At 39.3% G+C, this 27,879-nt stretch overlaps 1 protein-coding gene across 1 annotated transcript in view; it reads left to right on the plus strand.

Moving 5' to 3' along the window:
- The first annotated feature begins 11,364 nt into the window (after positions 1-11,364).
- Positions 11,365-27,879, plus strand: part of GLDC (glycine decarboxylase) — a 38,492-nt gene continuing 21,977 nt past the window's right edge. The window contains exons 1-4 of the mRNA XM_058823913.1: positions 11,365-11,568; positions 11,669-11,747; positions 21,059-21,194; positions 25,136-25,300. Coding sequence (XP_058679896.1) covers positions 11,365-11,568; positions 11,669-11,747; positions 21,059-21,194; positions 25,136-25,300 — 584 coding nt within the window. The remainder of the gene's footprint in view (positions 11,569-11,668; positions 11,748-21,058; positions 21,195-25,135; positions 25,301-27,879) is intronic.

The following is a 27,879-nucleotide window of genomic DNA, read 5'->3' on the forward strand; positions in this document are numbered from 1 at the left end:
AGGGCAAAGGGAAAGCAGGGGAGTGAGCGAGTGGCACATGTTTTCAGTAGTAGCCCTAAATTGGAGAATACCATTCCTAAACCAAGACACTAATCTGAAAAAAAGATATTGAACAAAATGAAAAGCAAATAGGAACAGTAGAGCAGAACCAAAAAAAACCCCAAACAAACAAACAAAAAACCCCAAACCAACAAACCCAAACAAACAAACAAAAAACCCCCCAAAAAACCAATACTAAAAAAAACCAAAACAAAACAAAAAAACCCCAAAACACAAAAACCCAATAGAAACAAGAAAATAATAGGTGTGCAAGGACAAAAAAATGACATAACTGAGAAAAGGATTATTATAATTAGTCAAAGCAAGACTCCCTAAATACACTGATAGATTTATTTTCCCAGATTAAGTATGGAAGGCAAATTTTTGCAAGAATTGGGTTTCTAGAGTCCTGCTTTCTGACACACTGTCTAGGTGCTGATTGCAGTCCTGTTGGAACATGGAACATCAATCTGCTATTCCTTCACAAAAATACTAATTGTAGGAAGAGGTTGCCATTGCAGCAAGTAGCTTTATTCCCCTTTGGGCAGAGTAGATGCCAAAAGGAAAAAGCATTCCAATTTTTTTTTTCAGTATTCCTGTTGTCCTGAGTAGAAATGTACAGATAAATTCCATCTTGCCTGGTTAATTTTTTTAGCTCTTCCATTTGTAACTCATAGTAATTTTAAATATTTTTTCTGACCCTTTTTCCCCCCTTTTTTGTCATCTGAAGCTTGACGAAGTATGGTCAAGTCATTTATATCTGATACGTGTTTAACAAAAAAATATGTTCACTGACAGAAAAAAATCCACATTTAGGAAAAAATTTAACAGGTTTGATCTTGCACAGTTACACAAATGTACACCCTCTTAGCAACCTCTCCTGAGCTGTGAGAAGCTGGAATAAATTTTTTTCATTGGGCTCTAGCACCAACCCTTGGACTGCTTAACTGATTTTTAAGCTAAAGAGATGTGGGACAATATAACCATGACCATCACAGAGGAATATAAAGCTACAAAAACATCAGAAACAAGTTGCACTTTGCACATAAGACCATTGTGGGAAAGGAGAGACTCAACTTCTTACTTTTTATCTATGGGAAAAAATGTTGGTAGCTATCTAGAAAGAGAAAAATATTATATTCCATATAAAATAAGAAGCAGCCATAGTGCAAGCTCTAGTTAATATGGTAGTGAAATGACTGTTAGAATATTAATTACTGGAAAAGCATCTGAACTATGCAAGAAATTATGGTAATAATTTCATTTTCAGAAATTTTTGTGAAGTAAAGAGATAAAATAAAGGCATTTTTCTAATAAATAGAAATATATTTGTACTCTCTACCAAATACCTATTCTGTATTTATTTAACTAAAAATATAAGTCATTTGACAGTCGTGGATAATCAAAAAACACAAAATATTAGCCACATTTCAGAACAGAATTGACCAATTTTGGAAGATGGTCAGCATTAAAATAGTGCTTTTCATTGTTGTTTTTCCTAATAACAGCTATAAAACAAATGTTTGTCACACTGTTCATTGTTATTTTTAAAACTGACATGTTATTTATTATAGCTTTGTGTATTATTTGTATCTTTCTCTGAGTCAATGCAAAGTGACACTCAGATGTAACATTTTGTACTTTCACAAGCCCAAGCACACAATGATAATATTTACTTAGAGGGAAGCTGGCAGATCCCCTCCCACCAAAAGCCTCCCTTGCTCCATCCAAATGTCTTTTCTGTGGTCCTTTATCTCCCCAAGCTCTTGAAAACTGGCAAAGGGGAACACTGTGATTTTTTGGAAGGAGAGGATTTGGAGGAGCATGAGGATTTACTCAACCCATAGCAAGTGAACAGGACATAGTTGACATCCCAACACATCCTACTTCTAAATCCTCTGTCAGAACAAGTTCATGAGGTACTGCAGGGCAGAGGAGCATGTAGTGAAATATGACTGGGTGATTGGATGGGTGGGAGTAGGAACAGATAGACACTGGGGGACAGAGATGGGGGGCACAAAGAAGATTATATTTTACATTAACTTTTTACTTGCTAAGAGTTTGTGATAAATTCCCTGGTAAGTATAATCATATGACTGATACTGTGTTGGCCTCTATAGGGTCTTCCTTAAGAAAAGGATTATGAAGAATCTTATTAATGAGAACAGGAAAAAATTACCATTTTTATATTACTTGATACCAAGTAATTTACTTCATATTTTATTGGGCAGAAAAAAAAACATTTGGCAGATGTCTCAAGGTACCCGGAGGGAAAGTTGTCAGTCTTTTATATCTGCATGGTTTTCTGAACAGGACTAAAACTTCAGATGAGTAAAATTATCTTACAAGGAAATAGTACCCTTAAAGCTGTGATTCTCAGAATTTTTTAGTTAAACAGGCTGTTGGAAATTCTCCAATTTTTGGACAGACTACTTTACTGAACATTTAATTGTTTTGTTGACAAATACTACTATTCATATCCATTTCCATATACATTAAAATTGCAGAGCCTTATACTTGTTTAAATTCTCTTACTACCGTGCTGGTTTTTTTGCATCTCTTCATCCATTTTTCATTTCTTCTGTTATTTCCTGCTAAATAATTGCTGACATGCTTGGGCTAATTTACAAATAAATGTTCTTAGAGAAACATGACACATACTCCTTGATGCTGGTCATAAATTTAAAATGTAAGGTAATAAATTTCCAGGTTTTCTTATCATCTACTTCTTTGTAATAGGTGACCTGAGTTTAATTATTTGTTTACTTCATATATGACTGAATGGGTTAATGAGATATGTCCAGGAGAGCAAAATTATTCTATTATTTTTATTTCAATGCCACTACTGCTTTTTATTACTTTAGGTGTTTCTGAGTGCTAAGTCCCATTTTAGAGTGCATATTGCTTATCTTGATTAAGAATTGCTTAGACAAGGAGGTACAGACTGTATTAGCTAGTACTCCTTGCCCAGTGTTTTCCCTACCAACGTGTCTAGACTGTTTCTTTGGAAAGACATATTTCTGGCTTTTAATTTTTTTCTACAGAATACGAAACTTCTGTTGGAACAGTAAGGAAAGTTATGTGGTTTTGTTTCTGGAGGCTCCTTATAATTACATCATATTATGTTTTAAAAAGCAGCTGCCATTCAGACAAGGAGGTGTGATTGTGCTCTTACCTTCTGCAAAATTTTCAGAGGCTGTATTTCTAGTTCACGGAAACCTTAATCAAGTCAAAAACAGATGTGATTTGATCCTATTATTTATTTCAACTTTTTTAAAAGATTACCAAAGACAGAATTGCATAATGCCATTTTGCAATTGGTTAACGTAAGCACAGAGATGATACATTTTAAATATTTGCACTTAGGGAGGCTAATATATTAGCACTGTTAGAAGATAGTGATTTTTAATGTTCTCATACAGCAGTAGTAAATTAACAGGCTAGCCTTAATTAACTAGGTGTACATAGGAAAGTGAAGATAGATAGATTAATCCATGGGTAATGGCTACAGAGTGCTATAAAAACAGATGTAGGATGAAACTATATATAATTTTCAGAAAATAGTGCTATGGAAATTCTGACTTCTTGCTTCTGTTCATCTGTTACTTAACATTTTGCCATGTCATCCTTTGATAAGAGTGGCTGTAATGAGAAAATTATATGAGATGGTGTGTTCTTTCTTTATCATAATTATGTTGAAAAACAGCAAATGAATTGTTAGTAACATCTGAAATTTCTCAGCTTCCCTCATCATTGTATATGACCATGCTAATTTAATTACCTGTTGGCTATCTTTACATCCAAATCAACTGAAGCACTGAAAATCAAGAAATTAAGATTTAGGATTTCCTCTGCCGTTTTTATCTAGTCTCTAGACGTATGCATTAGAATTTATTTTTAGAATATTTAAGATTGCTGTTTTCTCCCTAGGATGCCCACTTTATTTAGTAAATAGGTAGATATTTCACTAATTTTTCAGCATTATATTCCCTGTTACTCCTAACTCACTCTCAGTTTTTTCTCTTATTCTTTGCCACTGGCCAGTCCTGTTGCAGTTTCTATTCTGATGGAATAACCAGCTGCTTATTCCCTCACCCTTCTTCCACATAAACCATATTGACAATGACTGGCATTTCCTATCAATCTGTCAAGTAGATATTCCAAGCTGCATTTTTCATTTTTTTGTTGCAGTCTATCATGTTCCCAATTGCTCCCCAAAGTCTAAGCATTTTTCCTTCTCCATATGAGTCAGGATATTGCCATACCACACTGCACTAAAAACCAAAATTCTGGATTAGCTAAAGCTCATTATCATGAGTTTAAATCCTGAAGAGAGTCAAAGTAGGTTAATGCAGTACTGCACTGAATCAACATTAATGCATGCTCTGTGGCCAGAACTGCAGAATCATGGCTGTACAAATCATGTGCAGTCTCTGGGGGACCATAAATGAATGGCAAGTCATGGTCAGGTAAAGCATGCTTACTGCACTTGGCATTTACAGGAAGTATGGCTGCATCCTACGTCTAGTGAGTGTGTGTGAGCCAGTCCTTTTAAGGAGCTTCCATTGTAGCTACATTTGATAGTTTTTACTTTCTTTTTTTTTTCTTTTTTTTTTTTTCTTTTTTTTTTTCTTTTTTTTTTTTTAAGCAGGAACAGCAAAAAGATATCTAATACAGCAACCAGGACATTGCAACATCTTACTCTTTTTCTAAGTTATATGTTAACTAAGATATTATGTAACATTAAAGTATTTATTCACTTTTGATTTCAGAGACAAATTCTTCAGTAATGGTTCAGTCTTGATCTATATGTATGAGTTCATGTAGATATGTTCACTAGAACTTTGAAAAATATCACATACTCTAACCAACTACAAATGGTCAAGAAGATATCTGAACCAATCTTGGCAGCTTCTAGTTTGTTATCAGAAGAATCAGTCCCATTTCTTTCATTCCCCCATCCTCACCATGCAGTGCCACTTCCTAGCTTGTACTGCCTGTGATATTCATCTCCTGTGATCATTTGGTAGGTTAGCAAAACTTATTCATCAAAAAAAATCACCCCTCTTTTTAGGATGGACACAATATAATGAAATCTTATGTTGATTCGTTCAGGAACTTCATCTGCATTTATATGGACAAATTTATGTATATGTAGGCATAGTCAGACTATGAACAAACACAATGCCATAACTGAGTGTAGGCCACCTAGAGCCAGATAGAAAGTATGTTTTGATGGAATCACTTGCTGCATTTGCAGCACTGGTTTAAATAATCCCTTAAAATCATCAATCATTACAGTTCAGAAAGCAACAGCTTTCTTTAAGCAGATGAGGACTCAGAAACTCCCCAGAAAGGGAAGTTCCCTTAAGGAACTGCAGGATTTTTTCTTGATACAAAGATACAAAGATGAAAGAGATTTGCCATGTTGGAACTTCTCTGATTTATAGAGAGAAAATCATAGAATTTTAACTCAAACAGTGACAAGGAAAATGGCTTTGTAATGGATTTCCTTTTACTGAGGGATCTTCTTCAAACCCTTAAAGACAAGCAGCTGTGACCCAATCTTATAACAGGAGGAGGGTTTTTATTTGGTGTTTTTCAAGATGAGTGAGAGTTTCACTAATATCTCTTGGACTGATAATCTAGATAGGCATCTAGGATTTGAGATTTTTTTTGAAAGAAAAGTTTTTGCTGAACGTGTCATCTCAGCAGTTTGTATAGGTGTGCTAGCTGAAGAACATACAAAGGTAAAGATAATACCCTTTCTACTCTAAAAATAACCAAAAAAATTCTATGCATATACAAAATCTGGTCTTCTGAAAAAACAAGTCTCAACTTTTAGACTTCCTGAATTTGCAAAATCTGCATATTCTGTTGTGTAATACCTTTAACTCCTAGATAAGAATAAGAGGTCAGATGTTTATTTCCCAAAGAATACCTCGTCATCATGATACACCTATTAGGGTCATCAGTATACAGGTCTCTCTGTGCCAGGGAGAACTTTTTTATTGCCTAATAAAACTAGATTAGGCAAGAGAAATTCTTGTCGTACAATTTCTATTACAAAGGTATTCATTATAGATAACACCTCCTGATATCATTCCACAAGCATTGCTCTTATCATATAGTCATATTCAGTACTGAAAAGCCAATGGACACAAGTAACATGATAAAACAGTTAACATATCCAGTATTAAGTAACTGAATTTGCATTCAAGGTCTATCAAGCTTACCTTTGAACCAACTTAAAAAAGAGCAAATGGCAAAAAAGAGAGACTAGCAAATCACCTGCGCAGCAGCAAATAATTCTGCCTTTGCAAGAAATCCAGTGCAGCTCCTTCTGCCCATCGTGGGAAGGTTTATAGAGGACATTAGTGGGCTTTTGTAAGGATTGAGAGTCATAACAGGGAAAAAACCCCATGTATTTTGTTGTAATTTGAGTTTTTAGGAGGGAGAAGTGTTTGCCATAGACTGAGCAGCAGCTGCCTGCTTGGCTATGTGTCAAGGAAGTGTCTGGCAGTTCAGTTAGGCACAGCATGAGTGAGCTTAGTGGCAGATGGAGATCAAAACAGCGATGGTTGGAGTAATTGCTCTTTATCTCTTCTGTGGAAATCCCCAACTCCAAATATAAAAGGACTTGAAGTATGAAAAAGATTTAAAAGAGGTTTAAAAGGTTGAAGGATTAAGAGATTTCTTTTTGCCAGAGGACTGGATTATTAAGGGGGGTTTAGAATTATTTAAAAGCCTGACTTTTTAAATTATTCTAGGGCAAAGCCTACAGAGGGTCCCTACCTAACCATGTGATTGTTACAGGAGAAAGTCCAGACACCAAGTGCCCCTCTGGAATCTACTGACCCTGACCAGGCTCAGCCAGGGCATGCACACACTGCTTGTGAACCAAGGTCTCCATTTCACCACAGCCCTGGACCCTCAGCTGTCCTGCCATATGCTGGTCTCCAGCCTTGTCTGGCCCACCTAGCTGGGCAGACCTCAAACCCACTTGGTAGCTAGTTTTCCTCCTGAATGCATCTCTCAGATGTCCATTGCCACTGTCTTTATTCCTGTCTGCTGCATGGATTTCAGACTGAAGATGAAACTTGGTCTGCTGTCCTACCTGTAGTCTCATCTCCTTTTGCTCTTGCCTGGACCTGGTTCATCTCTTGCCTGGCACTATCAATGGATCCTACTACCAACACCTGGCTCACCCTGATATGACTCTACCTGTGGGACCATGCCCTGGAGTTGCTCTTTACTCCTGGAACACCTAGTTGGAGGGAAAAGCAGGACTGTGGTGCTCTCTGACAGAGGAAATGCGAAAAACAAACTAATACCTAGTACCTTAAAAACCTTCTGACACTTGCTTTCTTCAGCATTTGTCCACACATTAAATGGAATTGGAATGGCTTTACTCCAAGGTTAATATTCATGGATACTTACAGGTATATTCAGTGAATATCCCCAGTCTGTTGGAGTTCCTGCTGACTAGAAAATAGGAAGGATAACCATTTTGGAAAACATGAAAATAAGGAAGACACAGTGAACTACAGGCCGGTCAGTGTCATCTCATGGTCTCAGCAAGTCCATGGAGGAGATCCTTGTAGAAACCATGTGGAGGACAGGGAGGTGATTTGTGACAGCCAGCATGGCTTCACTAAGGGCAAATTGTGCCTGTTTGGAGGCCTTCTGTGAAGGATTATAGAATTGGTGGATGAGGGAGGAACAACTGACATCATATCCCTGGACTTGTGCAAAGCATTGGACAGTGTCCTGCCCACCATCCTTGTCTCGGGACTGGAGACACATGGACTTGGTGGATGAATCACTCAGTGGGTGAAGGAATTGGCTGGATGGCTGTGCTCAAAGAGTTGTGGTCAACTGCTTAATGTCCATGTAGAGACCAGTGATGACAACACCAATCTGTGTGGTTCAGTCAACATGCTGGAGGGCAGGGATGCCATCCATAGCAACTTAGACAGGCTTGAGAGGTGTGCCTGTGTAAACCTCTGGAAGTTCAATAAGGTCAAGTGTGAAGTCCTGCACTTGGATGAGGGGAATCTTTGACACAAATGCTTTCTGGGCAGAGATAGATTGAAAGTAGCCCTGAAGAGAATGACTTGGAGGTGTTGGTGGACAAGAAGCTGCATTGTTCTTTATGTACTGACAGCCATTGTACTTTTCAAATATTATTTTAAACAAAGAATCATGTTACAGATATATTTCCAGAAGAGAAAAAAAAAATCTGTGTTAAAGATGTCTCAAATCAAAAGGCAGCAATACGGCACAAACCCAGACCCATTTACAATTACAGTACAAATCCATAAGCAGGAGCAACCATGGAGATAGTAATTTAAACTGTTAAAAACTTTCTTTCTTTTGAGGAATTTCTACAGAACAAATCTTGCATCAGAACAGAAGCCAGCATATGTTGGACTGTCTTTACTCACATTTTTTCTTTTGCTTTACTTGTTGAAAGGTCCTTAATATTATGAGTGCTTTTCACTACTTTAAGGAATTTAGATAAAGGAAGAAAGGATTATAATATGACTGCTTTTGAAGAGTAAACCGTTATATTTATTCCATTAAGAGTTTACATGGATCACCTGAACAAATTTGGGGAAAAAGGTACATTAAGGACTATGAAATGCACAAGGATTCAGTTACCAGGATGGTAACCAAAATACTGCAGATTGGTGTAAATACATCTTTTTGCCTAGTCTTGTATTTCTCCTTAGGTAGCTGTCACTGGCCAGAATCAGAAATTGAGATAACACTGTAATCTGACCCAGTCTCTGTGTTCTGTGGTACAGTGGTGCAGAGGCACATCAGCTGGCATAGATTTTCCTCTGCAGGTTATAGGAGGGAACTGGAGTGAATCTTAAAAGAATACAACACAGTTTTCTTATTTTGATAATTCATTATCTTAAAAGAGCACAGAAGAATAGTCCCATCACCACCCATGGAACTTGCAATATTAGAACTGCAATAGATCTTTTATCTAAATCACAACTGGGGTCAAGACATTCAAAGAAAGCTTAAAAACATCAATGTTAGAGAAAGTACATATAACCTGTCACAAGTACATATAACATGTCACTTTGATTTGAAGGGTATAGGGCACTCCTTTTAAAGTCTAACAAAACTGATGTCCCAAAAAACTGCATAGCAGCTCACATGGTCAGCTCATCAGGCAAAGACATTTGCACCTCTGAGCTTTGTGCAAACAGCTGTGATAATGGCAAGATGTGGTTTCCCAATTCTTTCTTCTCTTCCAAGAAACCTCCTTTCTTCTGCTGATATACATGAAGAAAACAGCTGGTTTTGTTGGCTATGTATTTTGAAATGATACATTTGTTCAAAGCTACAAGACTAGCTAGCTTTTCTTGATTTGATATCAAAGTCACCTTTGATATCCAAGCTTCACTTTTATTGCATCTTCTGTTCAAGATTCCTATTTTGCTAGCTAAGGCAATAAATAATAGTTTTCAAAAAGGTGCTGAAGAGCTGTCCAGCTGATCAAGCACATAAACCGGGCTTGTATCTCTATCACAGTGATTACACATAGCCCATGCTAAGCTGAACTCTGTGCTGAGGTTCTGAATAAAAAAAGCATTATCCGTAGAGTGACTTAACAAAGCACTCCAGATGTGGTGTTTTCCAAGGTGAAGTGGGCATACCTTGACATTACTGTGTGGCACACCTCTCCAGTCTTCCTGCTCCAATGCATAGTTTTCAAGTTGAACTAAATCTGGATTAGCTCTGGAATATGAAGAAATATGGATAGAAAAGATATTGTTTGGGATGCTTCTGTATTTCCTCAGATTTTACTTCCTAGCACTAGAGATAGCTATAAAACTCTAACCTCACATTGAAGAAACAATTCTGGCAAAGTTATAATTTTGAATGAGCTGACTGTAATGTCTTGTGTGAAATATCATCCTCATGCTACCTGACAGAGAAAAGGGATACATTTTTAAGAACACTAATTATTTGAACATAGTCTGAAAGAATATTTGAACACAATCTCCAATTTTTTTCCAAAGGCATTAGACTCGCTTTAAAAAGGAATTATGTAGGTACAAAGTCATAATGGGAATTAATTTGTTACTATCATGGTTTTAATGCATTTTTCTAATATTTCTATTTCACTTATATGATTTCAAGATAAAACCCATAGCAAAGTTTTAATGTCCTTCTTGCTACTATCGTATTTGTAGAGAAGCAATATATATAAATAGAGGAGAAAAGCAACATATATTTGTATTTTAATAGCTATCAGTAAAGTCAAGACAGGATTTGTATCATGAATCCTTGCAGCAAACAGCTTTGCTGTTCAAAGCAAGCTTCATCTCATTTAATTTGGGGACCTCTGATTCTGAAACCAGGGACTCAAATCATTACTCCAGCATAAATACATACCAGCATAAATTTGTGAGGGCCTTTTCCTTTATAATACAGTATTTATGACAGCTCAGATTATATCAGAGAAGTAATTTCATGTTTACTACAGGAATGAAGAGCTTGCATGAACCAATGATCTTTGGTGCAAAGTAAACTCACTTTTAGGTTCCAAAGTAGCGATCAGTTATTTTTCTAAATTCAGGAGGCAGTAGATCTCTGATACAATTAAGATGAAATTAAAGAACAACTTGGATTTTTTTCTTTCATTGTTATTTTATTTAAATGTTGGTTCAAATATATATCCTCAATGTGGCCACTCTGGGGTTAGTTCTGGAAGATGAAGAAATGTGGGCATCTCTATAATCCAACATACAAGTTTGTAACTATGATCATATCATCCCCAGAGAGACACAGAACTGAAAAATGGGGGAAAGTAGGTTTCAGTTACCTCTCTGCTCCCCAAGACTAGCATCACCAGAAGTTAAAGCAGTAATAAACACCCACACATACGCCCCGGTAACAGCTGTGGACAGTGTTGCTCATCCTACAGCTCGCCGCTCGAAAGCAACTCCACGCTCTGCTAAGGAAACACAAAAGCCTTTTTCTCCTATTCATTTTGTGAACGAAAACTCTCTCTGCTGGGAAAATGTCCTCGGGGCGCGCCCGCAGGCCGGGGCAGCGCGGGGGCAGTGCGGCGGGGGATGCTCGGCGCGGCCGCCCGCGGGGTCAGGGCCGGCGCGGGCGGGCAGGTGGCGGCGGGCGGGCCGAGCGCGGCGCCGCCCCCGGGCCCCATTGGCGCGGGCGGTGGGGGCCGCGCCGCGCCCCCCCCGCTCTCAAGTGCGAGCTCCCGGCGGTGCCGTGCCGTGCCGTGCTGGGCTGTGCCGTGCTGTGCCGTGCTGGGCTGGGCTGCGCTGGGCCGAGGGCATGCAGAGCTGCGGGCGCTGGTGGGGGCGGCTGGCGGCCCGCGGGGCACCGCACCTGTGGGCGGCGGGGCAGCGGCGCTGGGGCGGCGGGGAGGCGGCGCGGTGCATCGAGCAGCTCCTGCCGCGGCACGATGACTTCTCCCGGCGGCACATCGGGCCCCGGGAGCAGGAGAAGCGGGAGATGCTGCGAACCGTCGGGGTGCAGGTAGGCGCCGTGCGGGGCGGGAGCTGCGCGGCCGGACCCTCCCGGTGCGGGCCGTGCCGTCCCGCGGGAGCTAACCACGGCGTGCGGGCGCTTCTTGCAGAGCGTCGAGGAGCTGATGGACAAAACCATCCCGGGCAGCATCCGCCTCCGGAGGCCGCTGAGGATGGATGACCACGTCTGTAAGTGACCGCATGGCCCGGGGCGCTCCCGGACTCCCTCCCGCGGCCCCTTCCGGCCGCCAGCGGGGCGGGGGGCACTCGGGGGGCGCGCCCCCTGCCCCCCGTGTCCCCCTGACCCGTGTAGCGGTCTGATCTTACCGCCCGAGCAGAAGTGCAGAGTAAGACTTAAACAAGCGTAGCAGCACAGTCACCGACACTTCATTCTTCTCCGAACAACTCCGTAGATTAATTTGGCTGCTGCGTTTGTTGCTGTCCTCTCGGAAATCGGTAGGAAAATAAGTGTAGCAGACAGGGGCTGCTCGAAAACTCCCTTTGGAGGTCCAGTGCTCCATTGACTTTACTTTGTCCTAAGAGCCTAATGTGTAGGGAAAAGTATGACTAAATGTCGTCCCCTTAATGTGGACTGAGCCACTGTCTTTTTGTTGTTCTTGTGTATCTGCAGGATTTCTTTGTTATTCCTCGTCCCCGACATCCCCCCCCCCCCCAATAATAATCTGCATATCTTAATAACATGAAAAGTCTTTGTCTCCGTAGTATGGATACACAGTAGACTAATGGCCAGAATTTAAAATCTGTCTAATTGAGTGTTATGTGTAAACTGCAGGAATATTAAACATCTCAGTCAGTTATTGTGCCACTACAGTAATTCGGCAAATTGCTGTAGGAAACTTGATGTGATTTCATGAGGCTTTAGATATTAACATTTTGAAGAGTTAGCTAGCACAGTACAAAATTTTTACCTGCATAACTGCACTTTAGCGCAAAATCTGTGACAATGATGCTGGAAGTCCTGTAAGTGAAAGAAACACATTAAAATCCTCAATGCTAAACACTTACACTAAAACTAACAAAGCTCAATGGCCATTCAGATATGGGATCCAGTTACATCAGTATTAACTTCATTTTTGTGTCACAATCCTTTGCCTGATTCGTAGAAAGCTTGCAGGCATTTTCTCATTGCTCATCCGTGTGCTGTAATTTGAGTGTAAACTTCAGGCCTGCCGCTCCGGTGAGGTTCCTGGCCAGTTCAATCTGGTTACTCTGAGATGACATCACGCGTGAGAGGCAGCACCACAATGAGCAGCCAGGAAAACTAGACCCTGAAAAGGCAGAGTCTAGCCAGGAGGGATACAACAGGGAATGATAGTTTCTACCTCTAAAATGTTTTATTAGTACAATGGTGTTTCAGTCTTTTGGAACTTTCTGTCTTATTGGAAAGGTGAGAGGCTGGGTAGAGAAGCAGAAGAATTTTACAGCCTTCTTGTGTCTATATAACTGCTGAAAGTAGTGCTTGGCATTTTCCTTACGGCTAATGTGTTTTAATCAAGGTATTCCCTGACTAAGAAGCGATTTTCACTGACCCCAAAGACAAAAACTTTTTAGGTTACTATATTTTTAGGTCAGTAGAAGGAGTGAAATGCAGTTTGTCACTAATAATTCTGGCTTAGAAGCCCTTCCAATTTTTTTAATAATTAGTTTTTATTATTAATTAATATGATACTCTTACAAAATTTTTACAGGGTAGTGGGCACTAAAAAACTAAACTAGTGGCATCAGCTTAAGTCACGGTCTTTATGCAGTGCTCAAATACTGATTCTTAGTAATTTTGAGTGTACGTCTCCTACACAGTGGTGTGTTAGTTGATGTCCTGTTGTAGGCAAGTTCTCACTGTGTAACAGGACCTCATTAGTTAACAGTGTATTTAGTTCACTGGCATTTTGCTCCACTTGCTATGCTGTTCTTGTTCCCTTAGAGTAAACTTTGAAAGAATGTGACTGTGATGCAGAGTCTCACATTGCACAGCATGCTACAGTGAGTTTTCAAAAGAGATGCTTGCATGAGGTACAGAAAACCTTTTTTTCTGTACATGACTGTGTTTTTCTTCTGCAGCCAGTGTTCTGGACTGCGTTTTATAGCTTAATGTGAAGTTGTTTGTCACTATTTTTCCCCTGAACTGGTAGCAGAAAATTCCACAGCTTTTAAAAGAAATGTTTAAAGCCTCAGCTTAAAGTTGTGCACCATCACATTGAACACATGCACATCTTGTACCCATCATGTTGTAATCTGAGTGAAGTTTGTTTTAATATACTGTTAGAACACTTTCCAATTACCAGGATGGTATTTATTATGTAAGGATGGGGCATTATTTCTCTATCATATACCTTTTACTAAAGGGAAGTAGCAAAATTGGGCAGTGTCATGAAAACTATTCTATTCTAACTTAAACATTTGTTTTTATTTGCATGAATGCTCTCACACATGGAAAGAGAGAACAAAACAAGGCAATGCAAAACATGTTATTCAATGAGCTTCAGCATATATAAAATTTATATTACAAATACAGCAATTTCCACTTGTCATTATAACTCAAAAATGTAATCATAGTGACTCCACAAATGGGAGTGCAGCTGAACAAATGAGCTGTGCTAGAGCTACTCCTTTATAGTAACAAACACAGCTGAGCTTACGTTGAAGTCTCACTGAAGTCAATCCTTACAGATAGAATTAGGCATATCGTTCAAGAAAACCACACATTCACCATAAGAAGCTTGTCTGTGTATCATGGGTCCCTGCAGTTACATTTGGGTGTTTTGGAAAGCTTTCTTAGCTGTAGACCTCATCTCAGGTGTGTATATTTGATGTGTACATTTGTTATATAATCTTCAAGTTTTGATTCAGTGTGTGTCACTAGAAAAGATCACATTACAGATCCTTCCATTGATAATCTCACAAGTTGTCCAAAACAAGGAAAATTAATCAAATGTGTGTATGCAAAAGCAGTAAAGAAAAAAAAAAGAAAAAAGAGGCTTCTGTGGATAGAGCTTGTGTTAAAGAGCTTGTTTATATGGCATTGCATATTCCACTGATGATAAATAAAACCTCTGATTTCAGTAGAAGCACACTCTTTTTCTCCTAGACATTTTAGCACAGTGAATTTAGCACATTCTTCAGTGAAGAATGAAGCTTCATTACTTCTTTGAAGGACATAACATATATATAGAGAGAAAGTCTTTAACCTTATTTACCTGGACATTTCCTGAGGGCAGGTCAGCTGGAAAGCTCTGCAGAGGGATCTGGACAGGCTGGAGCATGGGCCGAGCCCAGTGGTGTGAGGCTCAACAAGGCCCAGTGCTGGGCCCTGCCCTTGGGTCACAGCAACCCCAGGCAGTGCCACAGGCTGGGGCAGAGTGGCTGCAAAGCTGCCACAGGAAAAGGCCCTGGGGGTGCTGGTGACAGCAGCTGAGCGTGAGCCAGCAGTGCCCAGGTGGCCAAGAAGGCCAATGGCATCCTGGCCTGTGCCAGCAATGGTGTGGCCAGCAGGAGCAGGGCAGGGATTGACCCCCTGTGATTGGCACTTAAGTTGTGAGGCTAGAATTTGAATCGTGTGTTGTTTTGGTCCCCTCACTACAAGAAAGACACTGAGGTGCTGGAAAGTGTTCAGAGAAAGTCTACAGAGCTGGTGAAGCAGTGGAGCACAAGTCCTGTGAGGAGCAGCTCATTGAGCTGGGGTTGTTCAGGATGGTGAAAAGGAGGCTCCAGGGGCACATTATCACTCTCTACAACTGCCTGGAAGGAGGGTATAGCTGGGTGGGGTTTGGCCTCTTCTCCCAGGGAACAAGTGACAGGACAAGAGGAAATGGCCTCAAGCTGTGGCAGAGGAGGTTCAGTTTGGAAATCAGTAAGAATTTCTTCACTGAAAGAGTGGTCAGGCATTGGAACGGACCGTGCAGGGAGGAATCATTCCTGGAGGTGTTCAAGGAACAACTGGACATGGCCCTCAGTGCCATAGTTTACATGATAGTGTGGTAATCAATCAGAGGTTGGAGATGATGATCTTGGAGATGTTTTTCGAGCTAAATGATTCCATAATCTGATTTTTCTAAAAATCTAAGTTTTTTCTTAAATCTGAATGCCCAGCCATTCTGGTAAATGCCGAGCTTTGATGGTACAAGTGCATCTACACTCAAAATGCTTTTTCAATAATTTTTAGTGTTATCTGTATTGGCAGATTTTTTCCATGTACTGCCATTGTCAGTGATGGAGGAGAGAAGGACTGTAGCTTGTGCTAAGAGGTTTCTGAGATAAAATCCTTTCTTTGGTATGAAAGATGAAAGCACTAGCTATGTCCATTTTGGGACCAAAAAACCCAAAACATTTTAAAAGTATCTCTTACCATGAGTCCGCTGACTGTTGTAAAACCATCTGTACCTCAACTAATTCTGGAAGAGGGGCTTTTTTACAGTCAGATTTTTCTGCAGATACAGTTAAGGAAAAACTTAATTTTGGCATGTAACTTCTGTTCAGTCAATATTTACTACAAGACTAGACATCTGTTTGATTCTTAATTGGGATCAGCTGGTATTACAGAGCTTTATTCCCAGGGCTACAGTAAGGAAACTTGAACAATCAGCTTTTCTTTAGGTATTGAAGGTACATTAGCACATATGTTGTGATTGACCTATTTGAAATAAAGGAACGTACTGTCTTGTATGACTAATCTATATTTTATCCCTACAAACCTACTGTCTATGTCAGTCATAGTTATCCCTGCAATGCTGCCATGGTACATCCATCTTTATATGTAATGGATAGGTCTTGTGCATATGTTTATTTCTGCTTTTTAGCTCAGAAGTTGAATTTTTTAAACGGTTGAATTAAACAAATACTTCTGTGGACTCCACCAGGTTTTTTTCTCAAACATTCCCAGGTACATTCTCAAATTTTAGAATTTATCAGCATTAGTTCCTAAAATCTCAAGAATGCAATTGGGTCTCCGGTCTAAACGTTATTAGAAACAATACTGTTGAGAAGCAGTTACAATGTAATAAAGACCATTTGTGTCTCCAAATTAGCAGCTCCTTTTGCAGTGAATATTTTTTTAATAGGATTTTACATTTTAAACGCCAGTTAAAAATAAATTCTGGATGAATTTATAATCATCCCCTAGTGTCAGACAGGTTTTCTGCCCTTACCTTGAAGCTGGGCACACAGCACCTGGAACACGCGCTTTCCTTTTGCTGTCCTACGGCTTTATTACTATGTGCCTGACCGTGCTTTGGAACTATTTTTCTTCAATATAATCTGGCTTTGGGTTGGTTTTTTAAAAGAGATGGAATTGAATACTTAATTAAGGGAAATAAATTAATCCCCCTTTTATCAGTGGTTCTAGGGATCTTGCTTCCTTGATCACAGAGATTAGATTTTTTTTAAAGATCTGATATAAAGTGAATAATATATCAGACAAATAGTAACCTTCTTTTAGTATTGCATGGTTAAAGTTGTATAACTTGAACTGCTCCTTTTGTATTTTCTTCATTTCGCTCTCCTTCTCTAGTGCCATATTTTGCAGGTATCTCACAACTTCAAGGCAAGTCTACTGTGCTAACTACAAAAACACTAGCAAAAATAACAGTACATCGCTTTGTGATCTGATAATTCAGTCCCTCTTACTGTTTCTGTGATATATTCTGCCTTTGTTATCTGTAGATGTAGCAATCTGGAACTGCCCTTGCAGAACCTCTCAGACCTTCAGTAAGTTTTCTCCAGTTATAGGAAAGGAATACATCAAAAGCAGTGGACATTATTCTGAGTACTGCCTTTGATCATAATTTCTAATGAGTTGATGAGGGGAATAAAGATCAACTGCAGTGACTTTGCTGGCAATTTTTTTGCTGAACAAGGTTCTTAAAGAATTTTTATTGTACACCTAATAAAATGAGTCTATAGTAAAGCCATTTCAATCACTTTTTCTTAGAACACTGGAAACAAACAGCTGAGTGAGTGTGACAGTGGCCAGGGTCCAACCATTACTTAAACATAGTAAATTTTCTTTCTTTTTATTTCCCCATTTTGCATATTAGCTCTTAATCTCATTGCTTGGATTATTGCTGGGAGAATTAAGAAGAAATTAGTCACATAACCAAAAAATATTTCAAGCTATGTTTTTTGAACTATGTAATTAAAATTTTTAAGAATCCTATATGTTTTAGTTTTAAATAAATTAATAAATATTTAGAATAATACAATATTTCCACTGCATATGCTCCAAGTTATATACTTTATACAGTGGAAAAAGTCTGCTATTTTCAGAGTTGGTGACAGTCTTGGGGACCAAACTGGAAAAGCAGCAACTTCATTATTAATTTAAAAATCAATTTTTAACCATACATAAGATCACTGTTGTATTTCATATTCATCTCTCTTTGTATTAGCATTAGTTATTTACAAATTGATCAATAATGAGTTAGGCCCCTTTCATAAATAACATTATGAGAATACACTGTTGAAACCTAGGCTTGACAGAATGGGAGATAAGGCTGCTGATGGAGACAGACCCAGCTCAGTCTCTAGCCCCTACCCAAAGCTTTGCTGTGGGGTCAGATAGATTGCTCAGGGCTTTACCCAATCAGAACATAGAACCTCAAAAGGTGGAGTCCCTGTCCCACTGCTGGACTGTCCTCCTGGCCCCAGCTGTCCTTATCTCCAGCCTGAGGCTCTGGCCCTCCTGCTATGCATCCAGAGCTTTTAAGAGCCTGGCTACATCTCCTCCATCCCCTCCTGTTGGTGCTGGGGGTAATGGTAAGCATGGTTTGTTTCATTGCCTTGCTCTCTGGTCTTTGGACTCCAGCTTCTGTATTAACTTCTCTCACCATTACCTGCATCACTCTTACTTAAATTCAGAACCCTATCAGTGTAAAGTAAACACTGAATTAATGAAATCTTCATGGATTTATGTTTGGTCATAGGTGAGCCAGCCTAATAGATAAATCAGGGGCTGTTGGCTTCCCTTGTTCAGAACTGCAGTTATATTTATGAGCTGTCTTTCTAAAGATATGCTGTGATGAAGTGCTTCAAGGCAGTAGAAGGCAAAGGATAAGGAGTCTTTATCCCTGACCTCTTCAAAGAGGTGTGTTAAATGTGGGAGATGTATTTTGAGCTGTACTGCTGCCATTGCCCTTATAGTGACCAAAGGAGCAGGGAAGAAGGTGAAGCAGGAATGGAAGGAGTATGGCCTCCCATACTTTGCCACCCTGCTTAAAATCAACTGTGAAGATGTCTTCGCAGGTAGCTCATTAAAATGTGATAATTAAAAATATATTCAGTCTTAAAACCTCTCAGTGTAGGTATTCTAGATGGAGTGTGGTTCTACTCTTAATCACAATCTCTACCTAAGCTGCTTGCAGCCCCTCTAGGCTTTTGGTTTTGTGCCTTCAATCAGTTTGGAAGCATGTTTATTTCAGAGATCTCCAGCACAAGCTAAATGGCTGCATGTAGTTGTTGTTAGCTACAATTGCAGAGAAATAACTCAAGAAGAAAAGCCCATTTGAGCAAACAAAGGAAATGTTATCTATCACATTGTGCAGTATTTATGGTATGTGTTTACTGCAGAAACCGCACTCAGTGCATTTTTGTGTGTGATACTGAGCTAGCAAGCAAGTTAAAAGATAGCCAACTTCTGCCTTTAATAGCAATTTGGAATTAAACAAGGAAATTCATTACCATTTCCAAGAAATCATTGATGTTTGAATTATGCAAGAGCACAAGCCTCTGTCTGAAATTGCAACCAAACTGTCTTTCATCAAACTTTTTGCAAGTGGCAGAGGAAGGCCTCTACAATGTTAAAGCTTACTTAAACAACTGCCTCTCTCTTACAAAAAACTTTGTGGGAGAAGTTCTGGGGAGTGAAGTTTTTCACTAGTTTAGAAACTTTGCCCTGAATATTGCTGAGTTAAAACCTAATAAGCATATAACAAGTCTCCAGAAAAAAAAAATTGCAGTTTACTGAAACTAAGAAATCAGTCTTCAGAAATAACATTAGATCTAATGGCAACACTGAGTAAAAGGCAGAGAAGAAATGAACTTTGAAATGAGAACTTAACATCAGTTTAAAAACTCTGTGAAAGGTGTAATGTGGCTGTGGAAGGAATTAATTGAAAACCTGGAGATTTTTGAAAAAAAAAATCTTTATTCATGAAATGCAATAGCAGCAACTTGAGTGAAAGGAAAAAATCAAGTTTTGAAATCAGAGCTGAAGTTCTAATATCCTTGTTTGTGGTTGCTCTAGAAATTAATTCAAACCCTAGATAATTATTTGCCACCGCATTCTAGAAAATTAACTATTCTGACTTGATATCTCTTGCTGGAGTAACTTACAGAGAGAAAATAGATTTTGAGACATACAGGGCCTGAGATATTCTAGTTCTGTGATTTGTGGCATTGTATTACAAAGTGACATTTTCAAGTTGCGGTGCAGAGGGAACAGAACTTGCTGTAACTGTCCCATTACAGCAAACTCTGAGGTCAGATTTGGGGAAGAATTAAAAAACATCTGCTTCCCTCACCCAGGAGGGTTGGTTTCCAGTTCCACCAGGTCTGTTAGGTTGGGCTGACCTGTCGTGTGATCTTAAGATCGTCTACTGACCATCCTTTTGCATCCTCAGCTACTAATACATTTTTAAAATACGACTGTTTGGCAGATTTTTGTAGCATTATTCACTGACTGCTAGGAACGGGTTGACTCAGTGTGATTTTTGCACTGCTTTCAGAACACAGAGAAGCAAGACCAAAGAGTAAATTATGGTTTGGGGAGAGAGGGAATGCAAATACTTTCATTCTATGTATTTCAAAATCATTCTTTTGTAATGTCTTCAAACTAGATTGACAGACTCATTTGAAAGTTAATCTCATTTGGAATGGGATTAACTAGAAATAATCTTATAAATTTTTTCTAAATAAACTGGTGAAGTATGCTAAAATTGAATTGAAAGAACTGTTCTGTTTTATCAGCAATTTAGGGAAAATTTGAGGAAATAAAGTTCTATGATACTAAGAAATTCTCCTGGGTGCTTGGTGTAAGCTCACTTTGTGCAAATATGACTCCGATAGAAACACTAAATGACAGCTGTGGATGGCAATAGCTTCAAACAATGTAGATTCTGAAAGATTCAGCTAAGATAAAATGTTTCCTGGTGTTTTTAATGCATGTGCAAGATAGGCCTCTTCTGGGTTGAATGTACATTGTATTGGAACAGAAGGAGCTCCTTCTGCCTACAGCTGTTCTCTCACTATTCTTTCCACTTGCTTTGGAACCCTGTTATTATTCAGGTGTTGCATTTTCAAAATTCTGGCAGAATTTAAACTTCCCTAGAATGTTTTACCTGTTTACTGCTTTATCTTGACTTGCACTTCATTCTGCTACTGTTTGTACTTGCACCACTAATGTTTTTTTTTTACACTAGGGTAGAAGACATTTCGGCTAAAAAACTGTTACATGTAGCTGTAGCATTCTGACGTATTGTCTTTCCAATTAGGTGAAAATGAAATTCTTGAAACTCTGTACAATATTGCAAAGAAGAACAAGATATGGCGGTCCTATATAGGCATGGGTTATTACAACTGCTCAGTGCCTCAGCCCATCGCACGCAACTTGTTGGAGAATGCAGGATGGTAATGTAACACATGTTATTGTTAAATGTATATGTATAAGTACACATTTGTCCCACAAACCTATTTTTTTTACTAAAGCTTTCATATATTTGGTAATGATGTGTATCCTACTGTGTAGGAACTGTGTTGTTCATGCTAAATCTTAAAATTTACTTTAGAAGATGCTCTTTTTTGTAAAATATGCCACTAGTTTTGTGGCTTCTATTTACAACTCCTATATATTATGAACTAATACAAGATTACATGTTTGCTTTAAGGAAGTATAGAGACTTACCTCTTTAATGAAAGTAATTCTTTCCTAACTTTTGCCTAACTTCAAACCAGCTCCCTCCTCCACTGGTGTACGCAATTTGGGTGGATGTGGTTAAATACTATGCAATACTATGATCATGGTTTTGTGATGAGGAAGTAAGAAACTTCTAAGGAAGTAGAAAATTCTAAAGTCTCTTCTCTTAGTATATCTTTCTTGTTTTTTTTTTTTTTTAAATGTTTACCCATAAAGTGAGTTCTCGTCTTGTCTGACCAAATAATTCTTTGGTGAACAGCAGTGACATTGAACTACCATAATAATATTATTCATTTATGAAAAGGCTGAGAATATTGTACTTGGTTTGGATCATCCTGTTGACAATTCGGTTTCTAAAGAATTGTAAGTCAGGAATGATGCAACAGGAAAAGCTAAATTTCATGTGGACTCTCCAGCAGCCTGAATGTCATCCTGCATTTTCTCATTTAGTTTACAAGTTCCCCTATCACCAGTCACTAAAATGCTTCTTTTATACTGTATTAAAATGAGTTACCTTACTTAAATTACTTTATTCCTGAGTAATTTTTATTTTAGTAAAATCCATATTTTTAAAGGTTTTATATATATTTTAAAAAGCCCAAACAACAAAAAACCCCACAATGAACCAAAGGATCATATCACTCAGTGAAAAAAGTCATCGTTACTTAGATGTTATGAGTTTTTTATACTTTGGGTTGCCATAAATGGGTCTACATATCTGTAGACCTCTAAGTCTTATTTATTTTTAGATTTGTTGGCTCTATTTGCATCACTGGTGGAAAAGTTGCAGTGTTTGAAGTCAAGGAATCTATGAAATACATCTATGCAAGGTTTTATTTGGCCTTATCCTTGTTCACTTTTTGCAACACATGCAATCTAAATATTTCAATACAGTACCAGGAAACCAAATTATTGGTTGGTAGAAGCAAAGACAAGAATAGCTAGAAAATAAGTGGAACAAAATGAACTGCAGACATTTCAATCCTAAAAAGTTATATAGTGTTACTGAAACAAGTTTGTCCAGAAATCTGATCTTGCACTGTCCGGTAGAGCCAAACTAAATGGCTAAAAGTTAAACTATTAGATGACTAAAGCGAAGGCTAAAATATTTGTTGGAGAGAAAGCATATATGTGTGCATGCATGTATGCTAAAACAACTATGCAGGCTTTATGGAAGCTGTTAAAGAAATCAGACTTCTTATTTCTGCTGAGTGTGTAACAATTTCCATGCTGACACACTTCACATTGCAGCTCCAAGGGAAATACTACAAGCTCAGGCTTATTGCTTCTGATCTATTCTGCCTCCCTTACATAAACTGTGTTTGCTTCGCTTGTTATTTGTTAGAGCAACTAAAAGTCTCCCTAAGTCCAACTTACTTGATTCCTTTGCCTCCAGACTTTAAATGTGTAAGAATACAAACATGTACCAAGCATGGTACATCCTTGAGAGTCTTTCACATCTCTAGTGATGTGAAAGTGTAAATTATTAAACTTGATAGTTAGTAACACTCAGAATGTAATGAAAGCATTGCATTCTGAAAATAGCTACATACTGTGCAATAATTACTTTTAGAGAGCTTGCTTTTAAATTACTTTAAAAAGTCACTTACCATGTAGTATAGATTCGGGCAGAACAGAGAATGCAGACTAAAGCCAGATATTTTATTTGAAGAACTTGTAGAGAAGTAGAATCAATTAAAACATGTAGATGCTTAAAAAATGCCAAAGAACCCCTTTTAAAAGTAGTGTTTAACTAAGTGTGCTTATGTTATAAGAGGTGTCTTTATTTGTGGAACTGTTAAGCTTCATAGTAGTTTGTGGCAGTACTGGAATTCAAGATTTCTTGGGTGATTTTTTCCCCCATCTTTCTGAAATTGATTTGTTTTAGTTCAACTGTGTTGGCCATTCAAAACCATAACATCAAAGTCATAAGGCTTCATTAATTTTGTTTTGTAATATAGTGTACTTTCCCAGCTATGTGGAGCAGGAGTTCTCTAATGCATTTCAATTAATCACAATGTTTTAATTCTTGTTGTTAGTCTAATTCTAGTTCCTTCTGCAAATTAAAATACAAGAAATGGCCCTTTGGTGAAATAAAATGAGAAAACACGGTTGTAAAACTTTAGGTACAGAGAAATTTCTACTAATCAATAAAAGTCATTGCTCATGCAAAGGCATTTGGAATGATTCTTTTTATTGGTGAGAACTGAGTGGGCAGGGGGACCACACAGAAAAGAAATCTTGATACTACTAGAGTGAAAGTTTATCTGGCAAACTGAACACTGGGTTTAGCTGCTGTGGAGAAAAAAGCCCTACTATTGGGATTAGCAAGGCTACATGCAGTCTGCGACTTGGTCTCACTTGTGAACTATGCAGTCATATGATGATAATTAGTTTAGTGCTAGAACTGGCCAAAACTGAGAAAAAAAACCCCTACAGGTTTTGGGAAAATCATCAAGATTTATGTACTCTATACATAGCTATTGCTTTCTGTTGCTATACTGAATAGTGTATGTGAATAATTCAAGCCGATGTTTAATTAAATTAGATGGTTAATGTATTAGCATAATATATTACACTTTGAGTTCACTTGCTGAATATGTCCTTCTTCTAGCTTTTTAATTCTCTTCAGGACTTTCTCCCGCTTTCTCTCTCACCTTACTATTTTGTTACTTCTCTCATCCTGCTCAATACCAAGTTCTCCAGCATGTTTTTAAAAGATCTTTGGTTTTTACCTTCTATTGACTTTACCTAACTTGAGCTTCCAAATACTGGGGTCTTTCTGGAAACCTTATACCTTCAGTTTTCAAAAGACTAGGACTTGCTACTGCCCTTTTAGGGAAACTAACTACTCTTTTATTCCATCACGAGAAAACAGAGGCCACAAGTGTTTGCACTTACCACTTGTTTCTGGCTGCTACTCTAAATTCAACCTGGCGTAAAGTCTGTCCTGAACTACTGTGTAATCCAGTGCCCAAATTTCCAGCAGAGAGGAGAGCCTGACCTTTGTTTTTGCCTTTCATTCCTGGACCCATGCTGCTTTGTTTTCTGGACTGTTACAATAGAGCGTGTCCCTTAGACTGTTGCATTTTTGAAGGAGTTGCTTATATTGCACTACTGTTTTTTCACCAAATGACAACAGATAAAACTTACATCAGTCTGACTTCCCTCCACTAACACATATGGAAACTGTCATTGCACAAGGATTGCATACTTCTGAGCTTGATTCTGAGAAATGTCAAATGCTTTTCTTCTTAAAAGGTTGGAGAAGACTTGATAAATAAAGGTCTTCAGAAACAGTGTTGAAAAATTGTGGCAATATCTAGATATGCTTGAACAACGCATTCTCCTTTGAATATTGTGACTTGATTTAATTCTTTCACACTCAGAAAAGGACAGAATTACTCTGTCCTTCTCCATAATGCCCTCACACCTCTGCTTTAAAAGTAATTTCTCTTTTCAAAATGGAGAAACAGAATTCTTTTCCTGTAAAAAGTTAAATCAACGCCAAAAGGTAAAAATTGCAATGATAACTATATTCTATTCTTAATTAAATATTATTTATTTTTTATGTGATACAGTTCAGTTATATATTGCTATAACTTTGTTACACATGTGTTTTCTTAGCCCCAAACTCGGAACTTTTTTCCGACAGGGTTACCCAGTATACTCCTTACCAGCCAGAGGTGTCCCAGGGCAGGCTGGAGAGCCTCCTGAATTACCAGACGATGGTGTGTGATATCACAGGGATGGATGTGGCTAACGCGTCTTTGCTGGATGAAGGGACAGCTGCTGCAGAGGCCATGCAATTATGTCACAGGTACTGTGTTTAAAAGTGTGGTTAAATCAAAGCAGGAAGTAATTTTGGAATTTGAAGGCATTTATCCCTGTGTAGGTAATGGATTGATGTTGAGTGTGGCCTTCTTACCGTGAGCAGTTCACTAAACAGCTGGAGTCCATGTTGCCATCCCCCAGAGAACTTCCTAGCCTTGATGTGAATGTTTAACTCAGACATTTAAGGCCTTCAGAAAACTAAGGAAATGGGAGAAATTCTAGAGGAAGGAAGACTCACCCTTGTTGGAGGAAGGCTGGGCTAGAGAACACTTAAGCAAACTGGACTTACACAGGTCCTGATGTGCTGCACCCGTGGCTGCTGAGGGAGCCTCCTGACACCGATAGAAGGCCCCCCTTGGTTGTGTCTGAGCAACCACAGTGACTGGGACAGGTGCCTCAGCAGTGGAGCAAAGAAAATTACACTCCTGTCCCCAGGAAGGGAGGAATGACTATGCAGGGAACTACCAGCCAGTCAGCCTCACCTCGATCCCTCAGTGGGATGATGGGACAACTGCCAGCCCTGGAAACCATTTCCAGACATGCAAAGGACAAGAAGGGGATAAGGAGTCATGAATTAAAACAGGGGCAAGTCATGTTTGACCAACCTGATGACTTTATACAGTTGAGTGACTGGCTTGGGAGGGGAGAGCAGCGGGGAGTCTCCCTTAAATCTCCACTGAGAAAACAAAAATTATGGGCTGGATGAGGTGGGCTGGTGGCTGTCAGAATGTCAGCCCAGGGGATGCTTTGTCAGTGACATGAACTTTAGGTGGAGGACAGTTATAAGCCAGGGGCAACACTGGGTCCAGTCAATGATCTGTGTGATGGAGCAGACTGTATCCTCAGCAAACTTGCTCGTGGTGCAGAACTTCAAGGATCAGATGATGGACAAGTGAGTCATGGTGCCTTCCAGGGGGACTTGGACAGGCTGGAGGAAATGGTTTCACAGGAACCTTGTGAGGTCAACAAGGAGAAGTGCCAAGTCCTGCAGCTGGGGGAGAAGCAACCCCTGGCATATGGGGTACATGATGGGATCTGGCAGGCTGGAAAGCAGCTTTTCTGAAAAGGCCTTTGAGGGGTTTGGGTGACACCAGTTTGAGCACAATCCAGCAGTGTGTGGCCAATAGGCAAACAATCTCCTGGGCTGCACTGGGAGGAGGAGTTCTACCAGGATGCCGGGGGGAATCCCTCCCTGTCACCCTGATGAGCCCACATCCCAGAGCACTGTGCCCACCTCCCTTGTACAATAGAGACATGGACATACTGGGAAGAGTCTAGTCACCCCACCTAGGATACAGCCCAGCTGGCAGACACACACCTGCTCCCACTGATACCTCCACAGACACAAGAGCTCCTGTTGGCTGATGTGCTGCTCCAGTTGCTGGCACTCACTCCATTCCACTCCCTCTACTCATTTCAATTGCTGCACTATGGAAATGTGGATCCTTTGTGGTCTGACTCCAGTGGGACTCACACACACACACATGCACACACAGAGAATATGGAGACCCCTTATCCATGAAAGGAATCAGAAAGGCATTTAACAAGAGAGGACAGACTTCACTAGTTAGGTGAAGAACTTCAGCAATGAACTATTTATATGTGACTGTCCCAGTCTATCCCCTTACTCCCCTATTTTGCTACAATTATTGCTCACAGAATCTCTTAACTGTACTATTTCCCCCCTAAACATGTCATAATAAGACATGTCTGTGATCCCCAGATGCTTTTCTTGTGCATCCCATAATGTCTACTTGCCAAGTGGGAGCAGGCACGCAGATGGTGTGCCTGTGATAATTAATCCCACCTACCCGGTGGGCTCTTTGCTCCTCTGCACTTGTGGAGATGGGTCTCTGTTGGGCTGATTTTCCCTGGGAAGCACCCGGGAGCAGCAGGGACAGGGTGTTATCTGGGCTCCCCCACCTGCCATTGCCTTTCTGGGGGATGCACAGGACCTTTTATCACATGATCTGAAGGACTGTGGAGTGTGGAGTACATAATTCTAAGTTGCTAAAAGTGAAACTCTTATTGGAATATACAAATCTACTTTCATGGATGCCTGCTGTAGGGCCACGTGAAAGAGATTTGCAAATCAAATAAGTATGAGAAATTATTGAAAGTCACTCATAACTGTGTATCAGGAAGGTGATTACACAGCAGAGTCTGTGTAATCATAGTTTCATATGTGTAAAAATAGTTTTCTAACTACTCACTAGTTTAAAGCCTCCCTGTGACATAAAATTCCACTTACCAGAATCACAGAATGGTTTGGGTTGGAAGGGGCCTTAAAGATCACCTAGTTCTATCCCCACTGCTGTGAGCAGTGACCCATCTTCTTCATCTCCCTACTTGAATGGCTCCTTTTTTTTTTTTTCTATCCAGGGCAACATTGAAAAGTCTGTATTAAAGACCACAGTTGTATTCCTTTAAAAGAGTGTGTGAAGTCATTCCCATGGCTTTTGAAATTAGCTCCCTGTTCTGTTTCAATTTCTGCCACGTATGATTCTCATTTGAGTGTCTGAAATGAACTTTCTTAATCTAAATGTGCCAGAAACATTCTTCAAT

Source organism: Ammospiza caudacuta, chromosome Z, assembly GCF_027887145.1.
Source record: "Ammospiza caudacuta isolate bAmmCau1 chromosome Z, bAmmCau1.pri, whole genome shotgun sequence".
NCBI classification, from domain to species: Eukaryota; Metazoa; Chordata; class Aves; order Passeriformes; family Passerellidae; genus Ammospiza; species Ammospiza caudacuta.